Source organism: Mytilus trossulus, chromosome 5 (assembly GCF_036588685.1).
Source record: "Mytilus trossulus isolate FHL-02 chromosome 5, PNRI_Mtr1.1.1.hap1, whole genome shotgun sequence".
In the NCBI taxonomy this organism is placed as follows: Eukaryota; Metazoa; Mollusca; class Bivalvia; order Mytilida; family Mytilidae; genus Mytilus; species Mytilus trossulus.
Window position 1 is genome coordinate 12,056,656 of NC_086377.1, and position 17,165 is coordinate 12,073,820.

The 17,165-nt window shown below is 34.9% G+C and overlaps 1 protein-coding gene across 1 annotated transcript; it reads left to right on the forward strand.

The window, feature by feature from the left end:
* The first annotated feature begins 12,620 nt into the window (after positions 1-12,620).
* LOC134717602 (uncharacterized protein C11orf24-like) lies at positions 12,621-14,879 on the forward strand. Its single transcript, XM_063580095.1, has 2 exons — positions 12,621-12,825; positions 14,452-14,879. Exons 1-2 carry the CDS (start codon positions 12,621-12,623, stop codon positions 14,877-14,879), a joined length of 633 nt encoding a protein of 210 aa, XP_063436165.1.
* Positions 14,880-17,165: the final 2,286 nt, after the last annotated feature.

The following is a 17,165-nucleotide window of genomic DNA, read 5'->3' on the forward strand; positions in this document are numbered from 1 at the left end:
TGCTCCCCCTTTTTGTGATTTTTGTTGTTGTTTATTATGAAGAGAAGCACCGAAACATGACTGGAACAAGCCCCTTTTTCGGAAGTCACTGAATCTCACTTATGAATATTTCTAGTTCCGCAACTGGGATGTTTATACGCATAATAGTGATGTGCAAGTCCATATTAGTCTAAGATGATTAGTTGTTACTGGCCGTTTGAACAAGCTGTTAAGTTAACTGCGAGTACTATTAGATCTGCACTTAGTATCTTTTTGTTGTTGGGATGTACAAGTACCAGGCCACGTCCACTTGTAGTTTTGTCATCTAATGAGTTAAGCCTTTTTCAATTGTTTATAACATCTTCATGCCTTATATATCATGTACTGTAGTACGCTGCTAGATTAAAACTGACGAGGAAAGGTAACACACGGCCAGCGAAAGCTCTATTATTGTAGAGCCCAGGTGGTCGTGTGGTCTAGTGGGACGGCTGTAGTGCAGGCGATTTGGTGTCACGATATCAAAGTAGCATGGGTTCGAATCCCGGCGAGGGAAGAACAAAAAATTTGCGAAAGCAAATTAACAGATCTAACATTGTTGGGTTGATGTTTAGACGAGTTGTATATATATATAGTTCGTTCTTATTTTGTACTGATATACCATTGTCCAAGGTAAGGGTGAGGGTTAGGATCCCGCTAAACTTGTTTAACCCCGCCACCTGATATAAGTATGTTCCTGTCACATGTCAGGAGTCTGTAATTCAGTACATGCATGGTTGTCGTTTGTTTATATGTTACATATTTGTTTTTCGTTCAATTTTGTTTAATAGGCCGCTAGTTTTGTCGTTTGAATTGTTTTACATTGTCATTTCGGGGCCTTATATAGCTGACTAAGCAGTATTGGCTTTGCTCATTGCTGAAGGCCGAAGGGTAACGTATATTTGTTAATTTCTGTGTCAGTTTTGTCTTTTGTGTAGAGTTGTCTCGTTGGCATTCATACCACATCTTCTTTTATATGTATATATAGGATTTTATTATTTTTCAAAATATATACATTCTTATACATTTTTACTAATAATTGGATTTCAAATAAGAAATCAACTATAGCTGGGGGATCTTGTGCATGCATATACAGTTCCTAAAAGGTTGTTATAATTTTATACTATAATCATTTAAATATGAATTGCCATGGTATTTCTAAATCATTTGTAGAACATCTTTTCATTTTCGCCAATAAATATTTCTTTCCTTCGCCTAAATTTTTAGAAACATGACGTTAACACATCAAGGTCAAATAATAATTAAAAAAAACCCCACTTCTTATGCTATTTGCACCCGCCTCGTTCGCCATGGAACATGACTGTGTGATACTAGTCATCATATATAAGCGGTACTTTTATATTTTTGTGAACGGGATGACGATCGGAATTCATTTTTGTAGACTTCGGGAATTAGTACATACATGTAAAAAAAAAAGTTCTTATAAGTAATCGTGTCAATTATATCGCTCCATTATATTTAGGTGGGAAGGTTGGCAGTCAGCAATGTTCTTCTTTATAATTCTAAAATGTATCACCCTACGCGACATACGTTGCGGTGGACATGGAACTTTTCTATGGGCTTCCGAATGTGTCCGTGTTTCTGTCTAGCCACCTGGTTTGTTAGCTCTTTCATGTAAAGTTCTTGTCAATTGTGAATTAAGCTTATATCAGAGATGAATCGTCACTAATGGCTCAGACGGTGAAAGAAAAGTGACCAGTATTGCATGAATTTCGAACTTATACTAGATATTGCTCGTATAGACATTGAATATATTTTTTATAAATATCTGTCAAAATTGTCGACATGAGAGCGCTTTGGTACCCAACGCTCTTTATTTGGCCTTTTAACTTTTTTTGGCCATGATTCGGTTTAACCCCGCCACAATTTTGCGCCTGTCCCAAGTCAGGAGCCTCTGGCCTTTGTTAGTCTTGTATGATTTTAAATTTTAGTTTCTTGTGTATAATTCGGAGTTTAGTATGACGTCCATTATCACTGTACTATTATGCATATTTTTAGGGGCCAGCTGAAGGACACCTACGGGTGCGGGAATTCTCGCTACATTGAAGACCCATTGATTGCCTTCGGCTGTTGTCTGCTCTATGGTCGGGTTGTTGTCGCTTTGACATATTCACCATTTCCTTTCTCAATTTTATGTTGTGGTTTTTATCTGGCGCAGAAGTAACTGGTGTGTGTGGGGGGGGGGGGGGGGGGTCAGTCTGATGGGCTAAGCACAGAGTATAGAGAAAACTCAAGTGAAATTAGTTAATGGCTACTGCAGTTTTTCGGTGACCTTTCCTTCCCTCATGAAATCGAGGAGTGCTTCACGTTTGCCATTATGTCTGATGCTCGAATCCGTCTCGGATGACAATTTCATGCATTTTAAGATGTTGTACTTATATATATTGAACATCAAGTTAGCCACCTCAATGCTGGTCAGCTGCACGCGTTGAAAACTGTAAGAATAACAGTGTAAATTTTCATGGATGTACTTTTACTAGTAATTTTTTAAATTGACTAAATTTGTTCTTATTTTGTACAGTTATGCCATTGTCCAAGGTTAGGGCTAGGGTTGGGAGCCCGCTAACATGTTTAACCCCGAAACATTATGTATCATGGTATGTGTCTGTCCAAAGCCAGGAGCCTGTTATTCAGTGGTTGTCGTTTGTTTATGTGTTTCATATTTGTTTTTCGTTCATTTATTGTACATAAATAAAGCCGTTGGTTTTCTCGTTTGAATTGTTTTACATTGTCATATAGGGACCCTTTATAGCTAATTGCTGAAGGCCGTACGGTGACCCATAGTTGTTAATTTCTGTATCATTTTTGTCTTTGTGGAGAGTTGTTTCATTGGCAACCACATCTTCTTTTTTATAATCCTGCTCGGAAGCCTACTTCCACCCCCTCCCCCCGTGAGTATAATACAACAGTTAGATACATGTTATGATTGACAATTCATAACTTCTGTACTTACCGAATGAGATTTATAATGATCAAAATGAACCTGTAATTTACAAGTACACAAACAGCACAAATGAAACGCAAATTCGGCGAAAATGTAATAAAAAAAATCGGTGCAAAAGAAATGCAGATCTGATCGATACAAATGATGAGTAATCACTGATAGCGTTTAATTGAATTTGCAATTTGCATACATCAGTTTATTTAAAATTAAAGATAATTTTTCTTCTGACACCCCCCCCCCCCCTTTTTTTCCCTCGTTTATATGTTGTATCGAAAAGAAAGGACCTGATTCAGAATATACATCTATTTTTATCTCTGATCATGTTTCATTGAATGCAGCTGTGTACCTAGTTGCATGGGGTTGATATAAATGACATGTTAATTTGAAGTTATGTAGTACTACGTAGTTACTGATAAGTGTTAAGACTGGAGCGTTGTTAATGTGCACAACTGTGCACAAAAATTATAAAATTTCTATAGCAAGGTCAACATTCAAAAATTGAATGATTACCTTTGGAAGATAAAAGTCGTATTAAGAATAGCCTGCTACAATAAAGACGCTCGAAAAGCATATTTAACTGTAGTTTTTGGGAGAGAAGTCGTCAAAATTATAAAAGAGGATGTTTAAAATTCAGAAGCGGATTTAGAAGGGGGCCAGGGATCCCCCCGGGGTTTCTGGGGGAAAATGGTTGATTATCACTGTAGCATGACCAGGGCGGACCCCTCTTAGGCAGTCAGTGGGCCCCACTTATAACATTTCTTGATCCGCTAGTTAAATTCCCTATTCTTATAATGGAACTTATTAATCCAATAATCCCCAGGGGGAAAGGCTATATATAGGAATAGCTTGAATAAGTCTTTCAAGCTTCATTAATATATGAAAAGGGTGGGAAATTTAAAACGGTCAAGGTTATTTCTAATTAAGTGTCTGATGCTAGTATTTATTGTGTTGCGGTTAAAATCACATTTGTAAATGTGTCAGATGTTTCCGGCATTATTATGAAATGTGCACCCATTTGACATCTAAAATAGACTGTTGGAATTTGCAATTGTCGATAAGCTTTGTTTTAAGAGGGAGTGGCAATGTAGCGCATATCAGATCATTATATAGGTGTAGGTCTTCATTTTGTTATACAAATATTTGGAAATATACATGGGTATATATCATGTTTAAAAAAGAATATTTGAAAAGGGACAGGTCATAGGCGGATTCGGTTTGGGGGGGGGGGGGGGGGGGGGGGGGGGGGGGTTCTTGGCCGCCGCCCCCTCCCCGTTTTCCGGAGAAAAGAGATTTGGGTCAGTCAGCGCCCCAGCCCCCCTAATAAAAAATTAGGGATCCGCCACTGCAGGTATATGAAGTCTTATTGGCTAACATCTACCTCCAAAAAATGAACAAAATTAAAAGGGTCTTTTTGGAGAAACTTGTTTGAGATGTCTGTTTATTTTGATATTTATAAACATTAATATTTCAATAAAATCTTACTGGCAATAGGGCTTCCTTGAAAATAAATTGGAATTTTCTTTCAAATGACAGCAGGCAGATCGACAAAATTTGATCGAAACTGTACTTATTTTTTGTCTATCTGATGAGTTAAGCCTTTTTCAACTGATTTTTATAGTTCGTTCATATGTTATACTGCTATACCAATGTCCGAGGTAAGGGGAGGGTTGGGATCCCGCTAACATGTTTAACCCCGCCACATAATTTATGTATGTGCCTGTCCCAAGTCAGGAGCCTGTAATTCAGTGGTTGTCGTTTGTTTATGTGTTACATATTTGTTTTTCGTTAATTTTTTTTTTACGTAGTTAGTTTTCTCGTTTGAATTGTTTTACATTGTCTTATCGGGGCCTCTTATAGCTGACTATGCGGTATGGGCTTTGCTCATTGTTGAAGGCCGTGCGGTGACCTATAGTTGTTAATGTTTGTGTCAGTTTGGTCTTTTGTGGATAGTTGTCTCATTGGCAATCATATCACATCTTCTTTTTTATATGTATCTATATACATGCATGTTTCTGTACGGCTTCGGTATCTATCCGTAGCATACCATAACATAACATGACATCTTAGGTATATGCATAATTGTGTAAATTTTGTTTGCATTTTAATAGCCCGTCTTGGTATTATGTTTTGCAAAAAACATTATCATTATAAATATTTCTTTTACCTTTGTGGTTAATTAAACTATTTGGTTTCTTGGGCCGCTAATTTGGGCTTACATTTTATTCAAAAATTGCCAATTTGACTGCAAAAAAAGTTCTAAAAATATAGTCCAGGCAGGTTTCACATAAAAGAGAGCCCATCATCGAGTACTTATCGATATGAAAGTCAAACATCGAGTAAGAAAAGATAAGTTAAATGTTTAAGTACCGAGTTTAATAACAAAGTAAGGTTCACATTGCCCGGGGGGCCACTTCAAACTTTTTTTGGTAGGGGTGAGCAGCTGAGACATCAAGTACCCCACCCTTTTCATATATTTTGTTTATCAAAAATATATACCTTGTCATATATTAATGAACAAAAAACAGACCTATAGATATATTTGGATATTTTTCATCTTCTGATACATTAGAGTTTACAAAAATTTTGAGGTCCCGCTTTTTTTTAATACGTTTTTGTTTAGAAGCAACGCAGTCGCAATAATCAAACATTGCTTTTCCAATATATTCTTCACTCTTTCTTCTTTTTGCCCCTTTTATAACTTTAATTATGAAGAAATTTCAATTTGCAAAGACAATAGATAATGTTTTATCAGATAATTGTAGTAAGGCAGCAACCATTTGATTTTCTAGGGGGGGGGGGGGGGGGGGGGGGGGGGAGCGGGTTTGGGCTATGGTTTTTTTTTCTGTGCAAACAATTTTTTTCGCCTTCGGCGAAGAACAATCTATTTTTTTAGCGACCAACGGAAAACAATTTTTTTCTTTCACTTTTAGCATTACATATAGTGGCAGCTGAGGGTGAAACAAACATTTTTTTGTTCTCAGGGGCCAAAACAAATTATTTTTTTCACCAAAACCTCGAAACAAACTTTTTTTTCCAAAAAAAAACATAGCCCCTCCCCCCCCCCCCCGAAAATCAAATGGTTGCTGCCTAACACTTCAGAGAGTATCACTTTTACTGAGTTTACATTAATTAAAAACTGATTTGTCGTTCCCGCTTGAAGGATGCTGACACTTTTCTATGCAATTTCTTCTTATGTTTCATGTATGCAAACCTTTCAATGTTAATGAGGTGGAAATGTCAAAATGATTGGATTTATTGCTCCTATATCTAACCTCAGTGGAAATACCACATTGAATAAATAGAGTTTAATTGGTTTGACAAATAGCTGATGTATTTACGACTGTGGTTTAACCGCATTAAAAATAAACAGGAACATTTGATTAGTTTTAGATACTTATAATATATATCCAGCAAGTGATAATATCAACCTATTGATATATTTAATCTGAATTTCTCACCCTTTTCATATATCATGAAGCATGAAATAGTGACCTATTCCAGCGGCCCATCCCTACCAGTCATTACATAGGAAGTGGCCCCCTCTAGTCACATTGTCGATCAGACTCAATCAAAATGATTAACACAGATCGATTAAGAAACCAGAAGACGGATTTGACTCGTTTAACGAAAATGTTCGGGTGTCTATCTTGCTTGGCACTGATTCAACTTTCGATGCGATAACTTTTGAAGGTCAATAAAATTCGAATAGGGATCAAGAAGAACAATCCATGCACCAGATATTCGTTGGGAAATGTTAGTATATATAGAGAGAGATCAAGATAGGTCATTATACAAATATTTTAGGTAAACGGACAGAAAGTCACAGAACAAAAGTCTAGACTCAATCGTATCGTGTTCAGTAATTGTCCGAACTCAGAAGAGTGTATATTGCCGAATTTCGTATTAATTACGGGACTGTTTCGGACCGGGTTCATCAAAGACGGTTCGTATTCGGGATGCAATCTTGACTCAGTTCGCCAAAAAAAACAACACCAATGACAAATCTATCCAGATCATGCCCGTTCCACAGGACACCGTCCAAAAACACAAAACATTGTTCCGATACTGTAACTGTTACAATGCCGTGTTTGGCGAAACCTTTTCAACTTTTGATCTTCAGTGCTGTACAACTTTGTACTTTTTTCACTTTCGATCTTTTATATCTGGGCGTCACTGGTGAGTCTTGTGTGGACAAGGCGCGTTTTGGGCGTATTGAATTTTAAACCTGATGCTTTTTGTTATCTATTAATCATGTTTTTCTTTGTCTAATATGTTCTCCTATTTATTTGTATTGTAGTCCTGTAATATTATGTTGTCATTTCAATGTTATATTTAACTTTGCCATTAAAGTGCGAGGTTTGGCATGCCATAAAACCAGGTTCAACCCACCACTTTTATTCCCCTTTAAAAGTGTCCTGTACCAAGTCAGGAAGATGGCCATCGTTATATTATTGTTCGTTTCTGTGTGTGTTGCATTTTAACGTTGAGTCGTTTGTGTTTTTCTCTTATTTTTGAGATAAGACGTGGCACGGTACTTGTCTATCCCAAATTCATGTATTTGGTTTTCATGTTATATTTGTTATTCTCGTGGTGTTTTGTCTGATGCTTGGTCCGTTTCTGTGTTGTGTCGTTGTTCTCCTCTTATATTTAATGCGTTTTCCTCGGTTTTGGTTTGTTACCCCGATTTTGTTTTTTGTCCATGGATTTATGAGTTTTGAATAGCGGTATACTACTGTTGCCTTTATTTACAGCAGAATCTGTCACGACATAATCACGATTGAAATCCGACCAGACAAATCGAATTTGCTCAATTCCTATTACAAGTCACCTCACTTGGACCTCTCTAAGCCGTAGGAATATGTTACGAACGTATACTACAGCGATCGGTCAATAATAGGACATTCCATGACATTGAGGATAGTAGGCCGACTTTTTTACTTTCCGTGTTTACGGTGTCTGGTCTCAAACGGGAGCAATGATCAGCGCTGTGTGAATCCCGCATCACAAAATTACCGGGAGTCCGGTTGTGTCCGTGTATATGTCCGGCCACCCAGTTTAAAAGCCCTCTCATCTGTATAATTTTTTCCAAATGTTTATCAAACTTACATGTATATCAGAGATACATCATCAGCAAGGGTCCGTACGAGGATGTCGGGGCCATATAGTTTTATCCTTGTCAGTAATTCCGTATTTTCCGTAATTTCGTTATTCCGTTATTCCGCAACAAACCATTTAACGGTTTTTTTTCTAAACGTCTTCAGATATTTGACTGGTTTTTGGTATGTGAGTTTACCATGATGAGTTACAGCTAGGTCAAGTTCAAGTTTGGTTCCGCTCCGCTAATTGTTACCGAAATTACGGGCTTTGAACTTCGATATTTGTTGAAAAGCACAATTATACATACCTTTTTTGTAAACGCTTTCAGATATGGGCTGATTTTTGGTATGTGAGTTACCCATGATGCTCAAGAATAAGTTTTGTCCAATTCGGCTATTTTTTTCTGTAATTTCGGGCTTAGGTCTACGGACTTTGATAAATTTTTGAAAATCGCACTTATACCGATTTTTTTCTAGATGCTTTCAGATATTGGGCTGATTCGTGGTATGTGAGTTAACCACAATGAGTTACAGATCAAGTTTAAGAGTTGGTTTTGCTCAGCTTATTTTTGCCAAAATGAAGGTTAAACAACTTTGAAAATTGTTAGAAATAAGTTATACAGACTTTTTTTCTATATGCCTCTAGAATTTGAGCTGATTTTTGATATGTAGGACTACTATTATGTTTGTGTCCACATGTGTCCACAATGTCCACATTGAAATTCCTGAGTTTTCAACTTTTTTGAGACGGGGCTGTTCGTGTCGCTTTGACACATCTAGTTTTTAAAATGTGTTAGGCTTCAGAAACAATAGTAGATAAGGTGCACACATATATATATACACATTATGTGACGTCATTGAACATATATTCGAATCCCGGCGAGGGAAGAACCAAAAATTTGCGAAAGCAAATTTACAGATCTAACATTGTTGGGTTGATGTTTAGACGAGTTATATATATATATATATATATATATGCCCATAACTGCAGTGACGTCAGTTAGAACTGCTCTATACTATCTTGACAGGTTTGGACAGTTCTACGGCTAGAAAACTTTTAGACAGTTCTGTTGATAGTTCTACGGTAAGAACTGATACAGTCACTTCTGCCGACATTTCCACGATTATAACTGATTTGGTCAGGTCTGCTCACAGTTATACGACTAGAACTGTTTTAGACATTAGACAGTTCTATCCTAAGACTGATCGTCCTGAATATGCATGAAATATTTGCCACTGGACGTTAAGCAACCAACAATCAATCAACCCTAAGACTGATCTAGACAATTCTACCTAGAACTGATTTGGTCAGTTCTATCTAGAACTGTCCTATGATAGATTATTCTTACAGTTCTATCGGGAGATTAGAAGTGATCTTCACTGTATGATTCCAAAAGAAGATCCTGAATTTATTGCAATTGTTTCTTTGTTTTTTTTTCAAATCAGGTCGTCATAATGCACAATTATTTTTTTAAATATTCATCGTTTTTTAACTCATAGGAAATAAGAGAAAGAGGTAGGCACATGTAACCTGCCCAAAACGTAAGATTGTGTTTACGATAAAAACAAATAGATAAAAAAAATAATACATCCAATTTGAGGTCCTTATTGCGGTCTGCTTTTAAGTCTTTTCGTTTTCTTTAAAAAAAAACAAATAAAATACAAAATTATGAAAAATATATAATTTAAATTTTGAACATGTTCAAGTTTAATATTACTACAGTCATTTTTAATATGAATTTTCTTAATTTACCTGTCACAGTGTTTCTGAAAAACTAATTCGCGCCAATGTAATCACAAAATGCGCGCAAATAAAATGCGCCCGCGTAACGTCCACTTACGGAAAAGCGAAATATGGTGTACAAACGAGTAACATTATTTGCGAAAGATTCAGTAGCAAACTACGACAACTTGAAGTTGGAAAAAAGAAAAAATCCCGTTTACTTCAGTCGTGAATATTTTGAAATTTGCGCTAAAACAGCTCTTACTTTTTCTTATTGGACCCTTTTATACTAGTATGCGGCCCTTTTTTTTAAGGATTATCCATCCATCCGTAAAACAGTGTTGAATATAAACAAAAAAAGAAGAAAAAGAAATTTTTATAAAATGTTATCTTAATATTTACGCTTTTCAAATGTAATGGGAGATAACTTATTTTAGAAATAAATATTTTCATCTGAAACAGATATGACTGATGACAAAATGAGTTACATCCCATTTTGAATATTATTAAAAAAAACTTTAAAGTAATACGATCTTTAAGAAATATCTGACAAAGTGCACTGTACAGAAGTGCATTTCGTATACATATGATTATAATAATATACAATTACTGTCTTTTGATGAGGTAAATGTGTGGTTTTATTGACTTTTGAAAAACTGATATTCACTGAGGCCAACGGCCGAAGTGAATATCAGTTTTTCAAAAGTCAACAAAACCACATATTTACCGAAACAAAAGACAGTAAATGTTTTATTCCATATTCAGAAAGAAATGAATGCAATAGAAAATATTTACCAAAAGTAATTGTAAATCAAACGTTTTTTTTTTACCAAAATTGTACACGAAAAAGCACGCGACGTTTAGCGCTGTGAATATCCATTTTCCGCAGGTGAATATGCTTATTTATTCAAAATCCCATTCATATAGAAAAACCTACTAAAAGTTTATAAATATGGAATAACTATAATTATCAAATGGAAGAAGAATGTCAAAATGCAAAATATATTTAGTCTATAATAAGGGGGATAACCAAAACTGCTTGTTTCTAAAAATATCTTCTATTTGTGTTTATGTACTTCGATAAATACATGTTTTTCAAACTATTCATTTCTTAGTTATTCCTTATAAAACGATAAAAACAAACGATGAAATTTAGCCATTATTTAGAGAGCTCTTGTTATTTGTTGTGTTTTGTATTTTCTGTTATTGAGAAAAATAAAAAGATAACCAGAATGTCCATGGAAATCTGACGAAGACATATACTTGGTTGACAATCTCTAAAGATTTGGGGATTTTCAAGATTTGAATAATTATTTACGTTAGTTGTTGATATTTTTGCAACGAAAGATTTTCTTTTTTTTTCTTTTTGGACAATTATAATAAGCCCGATTGTAACTTTTGTCGTCTTTTTTTCTTACTAACTCTCCATTTTATTTTGTACAATATGTATTCATCTGTCGTGACAGTATTGAGCCTTAATTTGTTGACCCTTGAGAAAAAGAAGTAATCATTGAAATAAAACAAGATACTTAAACTAAACAAGTTACGGAAACTTGCCTTAAATTACAAATTTACCGAACGAAAGTTTATTAGTTTAAACTTGTTATTTACTCCAAATTAAATTTCAGTTAAATTGTCTTATATTAGTAGTTTGTTAAAAAATAAACGTATGTTTAAACGAAAACTTTAATGGCGATAAACTAGATTTAAACCTTTTAAATAACAAATTTAAACTGGTATTATTTTTCAAATAAATAACAAATTTAATAACCCATAAATCGAAATTAAACTTAAGAAAATAAGAAATTTAACAAAATTATGAAACTTTAATAAACTACTAAAATAATTCTTCATAAATCAGACCTTAAATTCAAAACTAGAAATTTAATATATGAATAAATTTTGTAAACGTATCATTTCATGCAGTGTTGTATTCTAGATAATTTGAAATAAACTATTTATTCTTAAGATCATTTCTAATAGGTAAATTTATTCATTTTTCATTAAAGAAATTTCAAGATCATAAGTAATGTATTCCTTATAACTGTTTTAATTATATTAAGAACAATTATAAAAAATGGAAGTTTTTAACGACCTTAGCTGGCTATACAGCCCGTGTACGTCGGCCCTGGCTTGCGCCTTTATGGGCATTAAATGAATTTTAATTTTACCATGTGGTAATTGATATAATTTAGATCGATAATTACAAATGGATGTTTCATTTTTATTAATGTTTTCAATTTACAAATACTTTGATATTATCTTATATTGTAATGTCTTAACTTTATTCTTCATTTAAAAATTCGAACACTTATTGTATTCTAGCTTTTCCTCTTGCTGATTACGGCCTAATTGATTGTGAGTTTGTTTTCCCCTCATTGTGACATACGTCAATACTTTAGCAAGAATTATAAAACACAGTAACATTTGACACAATAGAATGGTGCAGGATGTTTAAAGCGACAGGAAAACCTACAAAACCGGGAAAAACACCTCTACAGTAAAGAAGTAGAACACTATAAGCTAGATACAGCGTTTCATCAATTGAACATGTTTCCAGACAGCGTTTCATCAATTGAACATGTTTCCAGAAGAGGAGCAATTCGTACTTTAACACCGTTTCGAAAATAGAATTCCTGAACGCAACGACATCACAATACCGTTCGTCCAAGATCCGTGGACTATTCCTCCTCAATACAATGATCAACCAAATGGACCTGTTCCTGAGCATAACCCGTTCATACCTTCAAGTGTCTCAACTCCAATCAGGCCATTACAAACGACACGGTAAGTTAGACCCAAAATTCCACAAGCTTTTCTAATGCAGTCTACAGGGACATCAACACCCAGAACGTCATTACCGGTAAATAAACTTGCATTGCCTGCTTTACAGACGCCGTCCCATTTTTCTTCAAACACGGCACCAGCAGCCATAGCAATTGTGACAGCAGCCACTACAGTGCCATCTGCATCTTCATTACCAATTCCAACGACCTCTGCACCACCACCAGCAACAACAACATCCAGTTAGTGCAGCAGATAGGACACCAATACCACCTATGAACTTTTTTAACATGTCTTCTTCTTAAAAGATCGAAAAATTCAAGGGTAATAATTCTCAAAACTCGGAAACTTGGCTGAACACTTTTAAACAATACTGTTCTTTTTATGATTTAACAAAGCAAAAGAGTGCAGAGTAATTCCCCTTCCGTTAGGAAGACCATGCCAGAATTTATTATGGCACAGTTTCAGCCACAAAAAAATATTATTTTGATGAATAGGTCTCCGTTTAAAAAGAGATTTATAGACAAACAACATCTACGTCACATCAAAAAAATCATGGCAAATGCATTCTCACTTAAGGATACCTAAACGGGTCCTGCAATAGATAATTGACTTCACATAGGTCCATGCATCCAATGCAAGAACAATGTTTATGAAATGAAAGCTTTTTAACATTTTTACATGACTTTGTGGATGTATACTACTTGTTTTGGAGATGTATTGTAATAGGATTTTGCAGTTAATTTGTTTCATATAGAATATTGATTATTTTATGTATGGTCATCTGTAACAGTTATTTATTTACCTTTAGGATTAAAGGGAAACTTTAAATTAGCTAATGGTCAATAGAATATGCATTATCATGTTTGTCAGATTGATCTCTCTTCGTTTATAACATTGGGTTATGCAATTCTTTATCTTCAAGTTCTGACCGAAATTGGTAATTACTTTGTTTTGATTGAATAGGTCAAGTAACAGGTGTTTGGACAATGGTCAAACTACGTAGGCAAATTTAAGTGTTGGTTAGGATGTTCGATCAAATCAATTAGTCATTTATACCATTAATGAATATCTTAAATTATATAAATTATAATTATTGTATATCATGTTGTGCATAGTTTTAATAACAAATTGTTCTTTATTATAAAAGAAAAATGTTTATTTATATGTTTGAAATATAATTTGGTTAATTTTGAAATAAGAAATAGAAGTAATTTAAGAAAAACTATTTTTATATAATTTTGAGTTTTGGCCTGGTTCTCGACCATTACCATATTTGGTCATTCTAATTTCATTTTTCATTTGCATATTCGGTTGTTTTGACAATTAGTTTGTAATCAATGGAAAACATTTTTGATAGGTCCGAACCGAATACTATATAAAGTGAATCAAGCCGCTTTTACATTAATTGCGGGTTTCTTGATATTTCTAGGTGAGTTCTTAGTTTGGAAATAATTTATATTTAAAATTATTTTTCTTTTTATTTTATTTTGGAAAAGTTAAATAAAATTTATAAGTAACTGATATTTTTTAATTTACAAAGTTTAAATTTATAACAATGATTATTATATTATTCAACAATTTATTGTAATTATATGTTGTATTTTATTATTGTTTTCAATTTATTTTAACTTTGAAATAATATTGTAAAATTATATTGTCATTACTTTGATGTTTTCTTTATTAAATTAATTGCGGGTTTCTTGATATTTCTAGTTTGGTTTTCTTTCCTGTTGCGTTCCATCGTTCCCAGCCTTTCTACCGTGAGACTTACCCCTCAATTGTGCTGTAAAGCAATACAATTGGAACACGAAAAATAGCAACACAATAGAATGGTGAGGACCCTCTAAAAATCATGTTTTCAACAGGGAAGACACCAAAAGGAAAAACGCCTATAAACTACCAACAGCTGGATACGGCATTTGAGAGGTTACATTTTGGACAACTTGAAGACAGAGAAGAGACTGTTGTCTTTAATACTAATAGAGAAAACTGCTACAAGCATAGTGACGATACCACGGTTCCACTCGAGCAGCCACCGAGATACCATTCGTCGCCAGTCTCGCCAATTTTTCAGCAACCTTACATTCCTGCTTGGGAGAAATCTTCTCTCCCATCTCCAATTAAACCAATTCGGCCATCAGTGGTGCTGAAACCAAAATTTCCGGCTTCCTTGGCAACAAGAGCACCAAAACCAACATTGAAGACGCCAGCGCAATTCTCAGCTCTATATCCGATATTGCCACCTTCATCATTACCACCAGCGGCACCAGTTTCACAGTTAATTTCACAATAGATGTGTAGCAACAGTCTACCATATTATGGTTCATGAGACAGGTAGAAGTATAGTGAAGAGCGACTTCAGTTTGACTAAAGTCCTTTCTGATTGTCTGAGTTTCGTACTGACAAAAAGGGTCACTGTTGTTTGTTCTGTCAACATTCAGTTATTTGTCAAATTATTTGACACTTGTTTCCTGTTATATATTTAGTTATTGTGCTCAGAAATAAAAAAAAAAAAAAGGCTATCCGATTGAACACCAAGTTGCCGATTGTGACAACGATACAACTTTCCCTGAAGTAGACGACCAACTTTTTTCTCATTCGTCTCGCCTATACAATCCAATCCTTTCGTTTCATCGTGGACAGGACCGCCATCTCTTCCATCGCGTATCACACCAGCCACTAATTCCTTCCAAAATACCGACATTTGTTGCAGGAAATTTACGGTTACAGACACCACAGCGTTTTGCTGCGTTATATCCCAGTTTGACAACAACTGCCACAACAGCTATCGCTACTGCTGCAGCAAGTGCCTCAACTCCAGCTACGTCAGCAACCGCAGCGTCAGGAACAGGACAAACATTTTTGCTTATTAACAGATAAAACTTTACTTCTTTAAAATGGATCTATTCATGAAAGTCTCAAGCGGATTACAAAAGATGCCCAATCTGAGATGGGTGGATTGTAGGCAGATTCCATGCCTCTACTGCACCATGGATCTGGACTGTAGAATGCAGATGGCATTAATATCTAGGCTAACTGACAACACCAATTTCAGTAAAATGGCGGTCGGACTCTACCACACCATTTTACATGGCAGCAGTGGTAAATCAGAGGACCTCCTGTACTATGGAGATTGATTGATTATAGGTTGCTTAACGTCCAGTGTCAAATATTTCATGCATATTCAGGACGAGAACAAGTTCACAATAAATACAATAGGTAGGTTGATACAATAGAGGCCATCTGGGATGATGGTCGGGGAATTTTAGACTGCCACTGTAAAATGAGGGTCTATTGGATAGGGACAGAAATTTAGCCTCGCAACATGCCACCTACGGACCCCCTGTACTATGGAGACAATACAGTATTAATGAGGTTGATAGTTTTGACAGAAAGGGTGCAAAATACTTTCATCCTTCAGATGTGTAACAAAATTTTGAAAAAGAGGTTAGTTATTATTTGTACATTTTATTATAATAATCCTGCTTGTTCATCAATCTATTTGATTATGTCTTCTTTTTTATTTTATTTTCAGGAAAAAGCCTTCACAAAAAGACGGAAGGTTATCGAAATAACGGATTTTGAATCGGATTTATAATGATTGATTGATTGTTGGTTGCTTTACGCCGCATTAGCACAAAAAGGCTATATCGCGGCGAGAGCTAATTCGAATATTTTTACAATTTAAAGCATATTTTTAAAATAAGACAAAAAGTCCTTCAATATACTGGACTTTAATAGTTAGGCTTTAATTAACCTAACGTTAAGTATATGAGACCAGAAGTAATGGTCACTATTTCGAACCATTATTTTTGTGGCTTTGGGCTTTTTAAAAGTAAGTACATATCATAAACAAAATTCTTTCTAAATTAAAGTCACGTTCGTAGTTGTATAAAAGAACTGTCCCTAACAAGACAGTTCAGATTGTAACTAGACACTGAATAAAAAATAGATCCTCTTTAGCCATTGGTTTTATAGTATCACATATAGGGTTGTTTTGGCTGCCATGATCCAAGAATCTTTACTCTTGTCAGAAAAAGTAAAACAAACTTTTGCATTTTAAAAACCGTTACTTTTTGGGGTAGCATTTCAAAAATTTTCACATCTATAACAAGTATTGTCAATAAAGTTAATGGCTCAATGGGTAAATCAAATTATTCCAACATTTTTGGGCAATCAAGGTGATTTCAAAAATTGGATGAAATCAATTGAGAAATATGCTATGTTAACAAACTTGGAACAAAACGATACTAAATTAGTAGCTTATCAGTCAAGCACAAGCTCGGTAAGCGATTTATTCATAGATGGCTAAGGGACAATCCCAGGGGAACTTGGTCTGAGTTAAAAGAATACCTAAGCTCAAGATTTGCTGAAGTGACTGACTCTCAGCATGCTTTCGTAAATAAATTAAAACAAAACCGACAGAAAACGTTCAGGTGTTTGCTGAACGTTTATTAACCTTGGCAGAAGAAGCTTTCAGGGGTCAAGATGGGACTCGAGCGATAATTGATCATTTCTTTTCATAAATGGAATATCTCAGGATACGCTTAAGATGAAAATTATGCGCGAAAAACCTAAC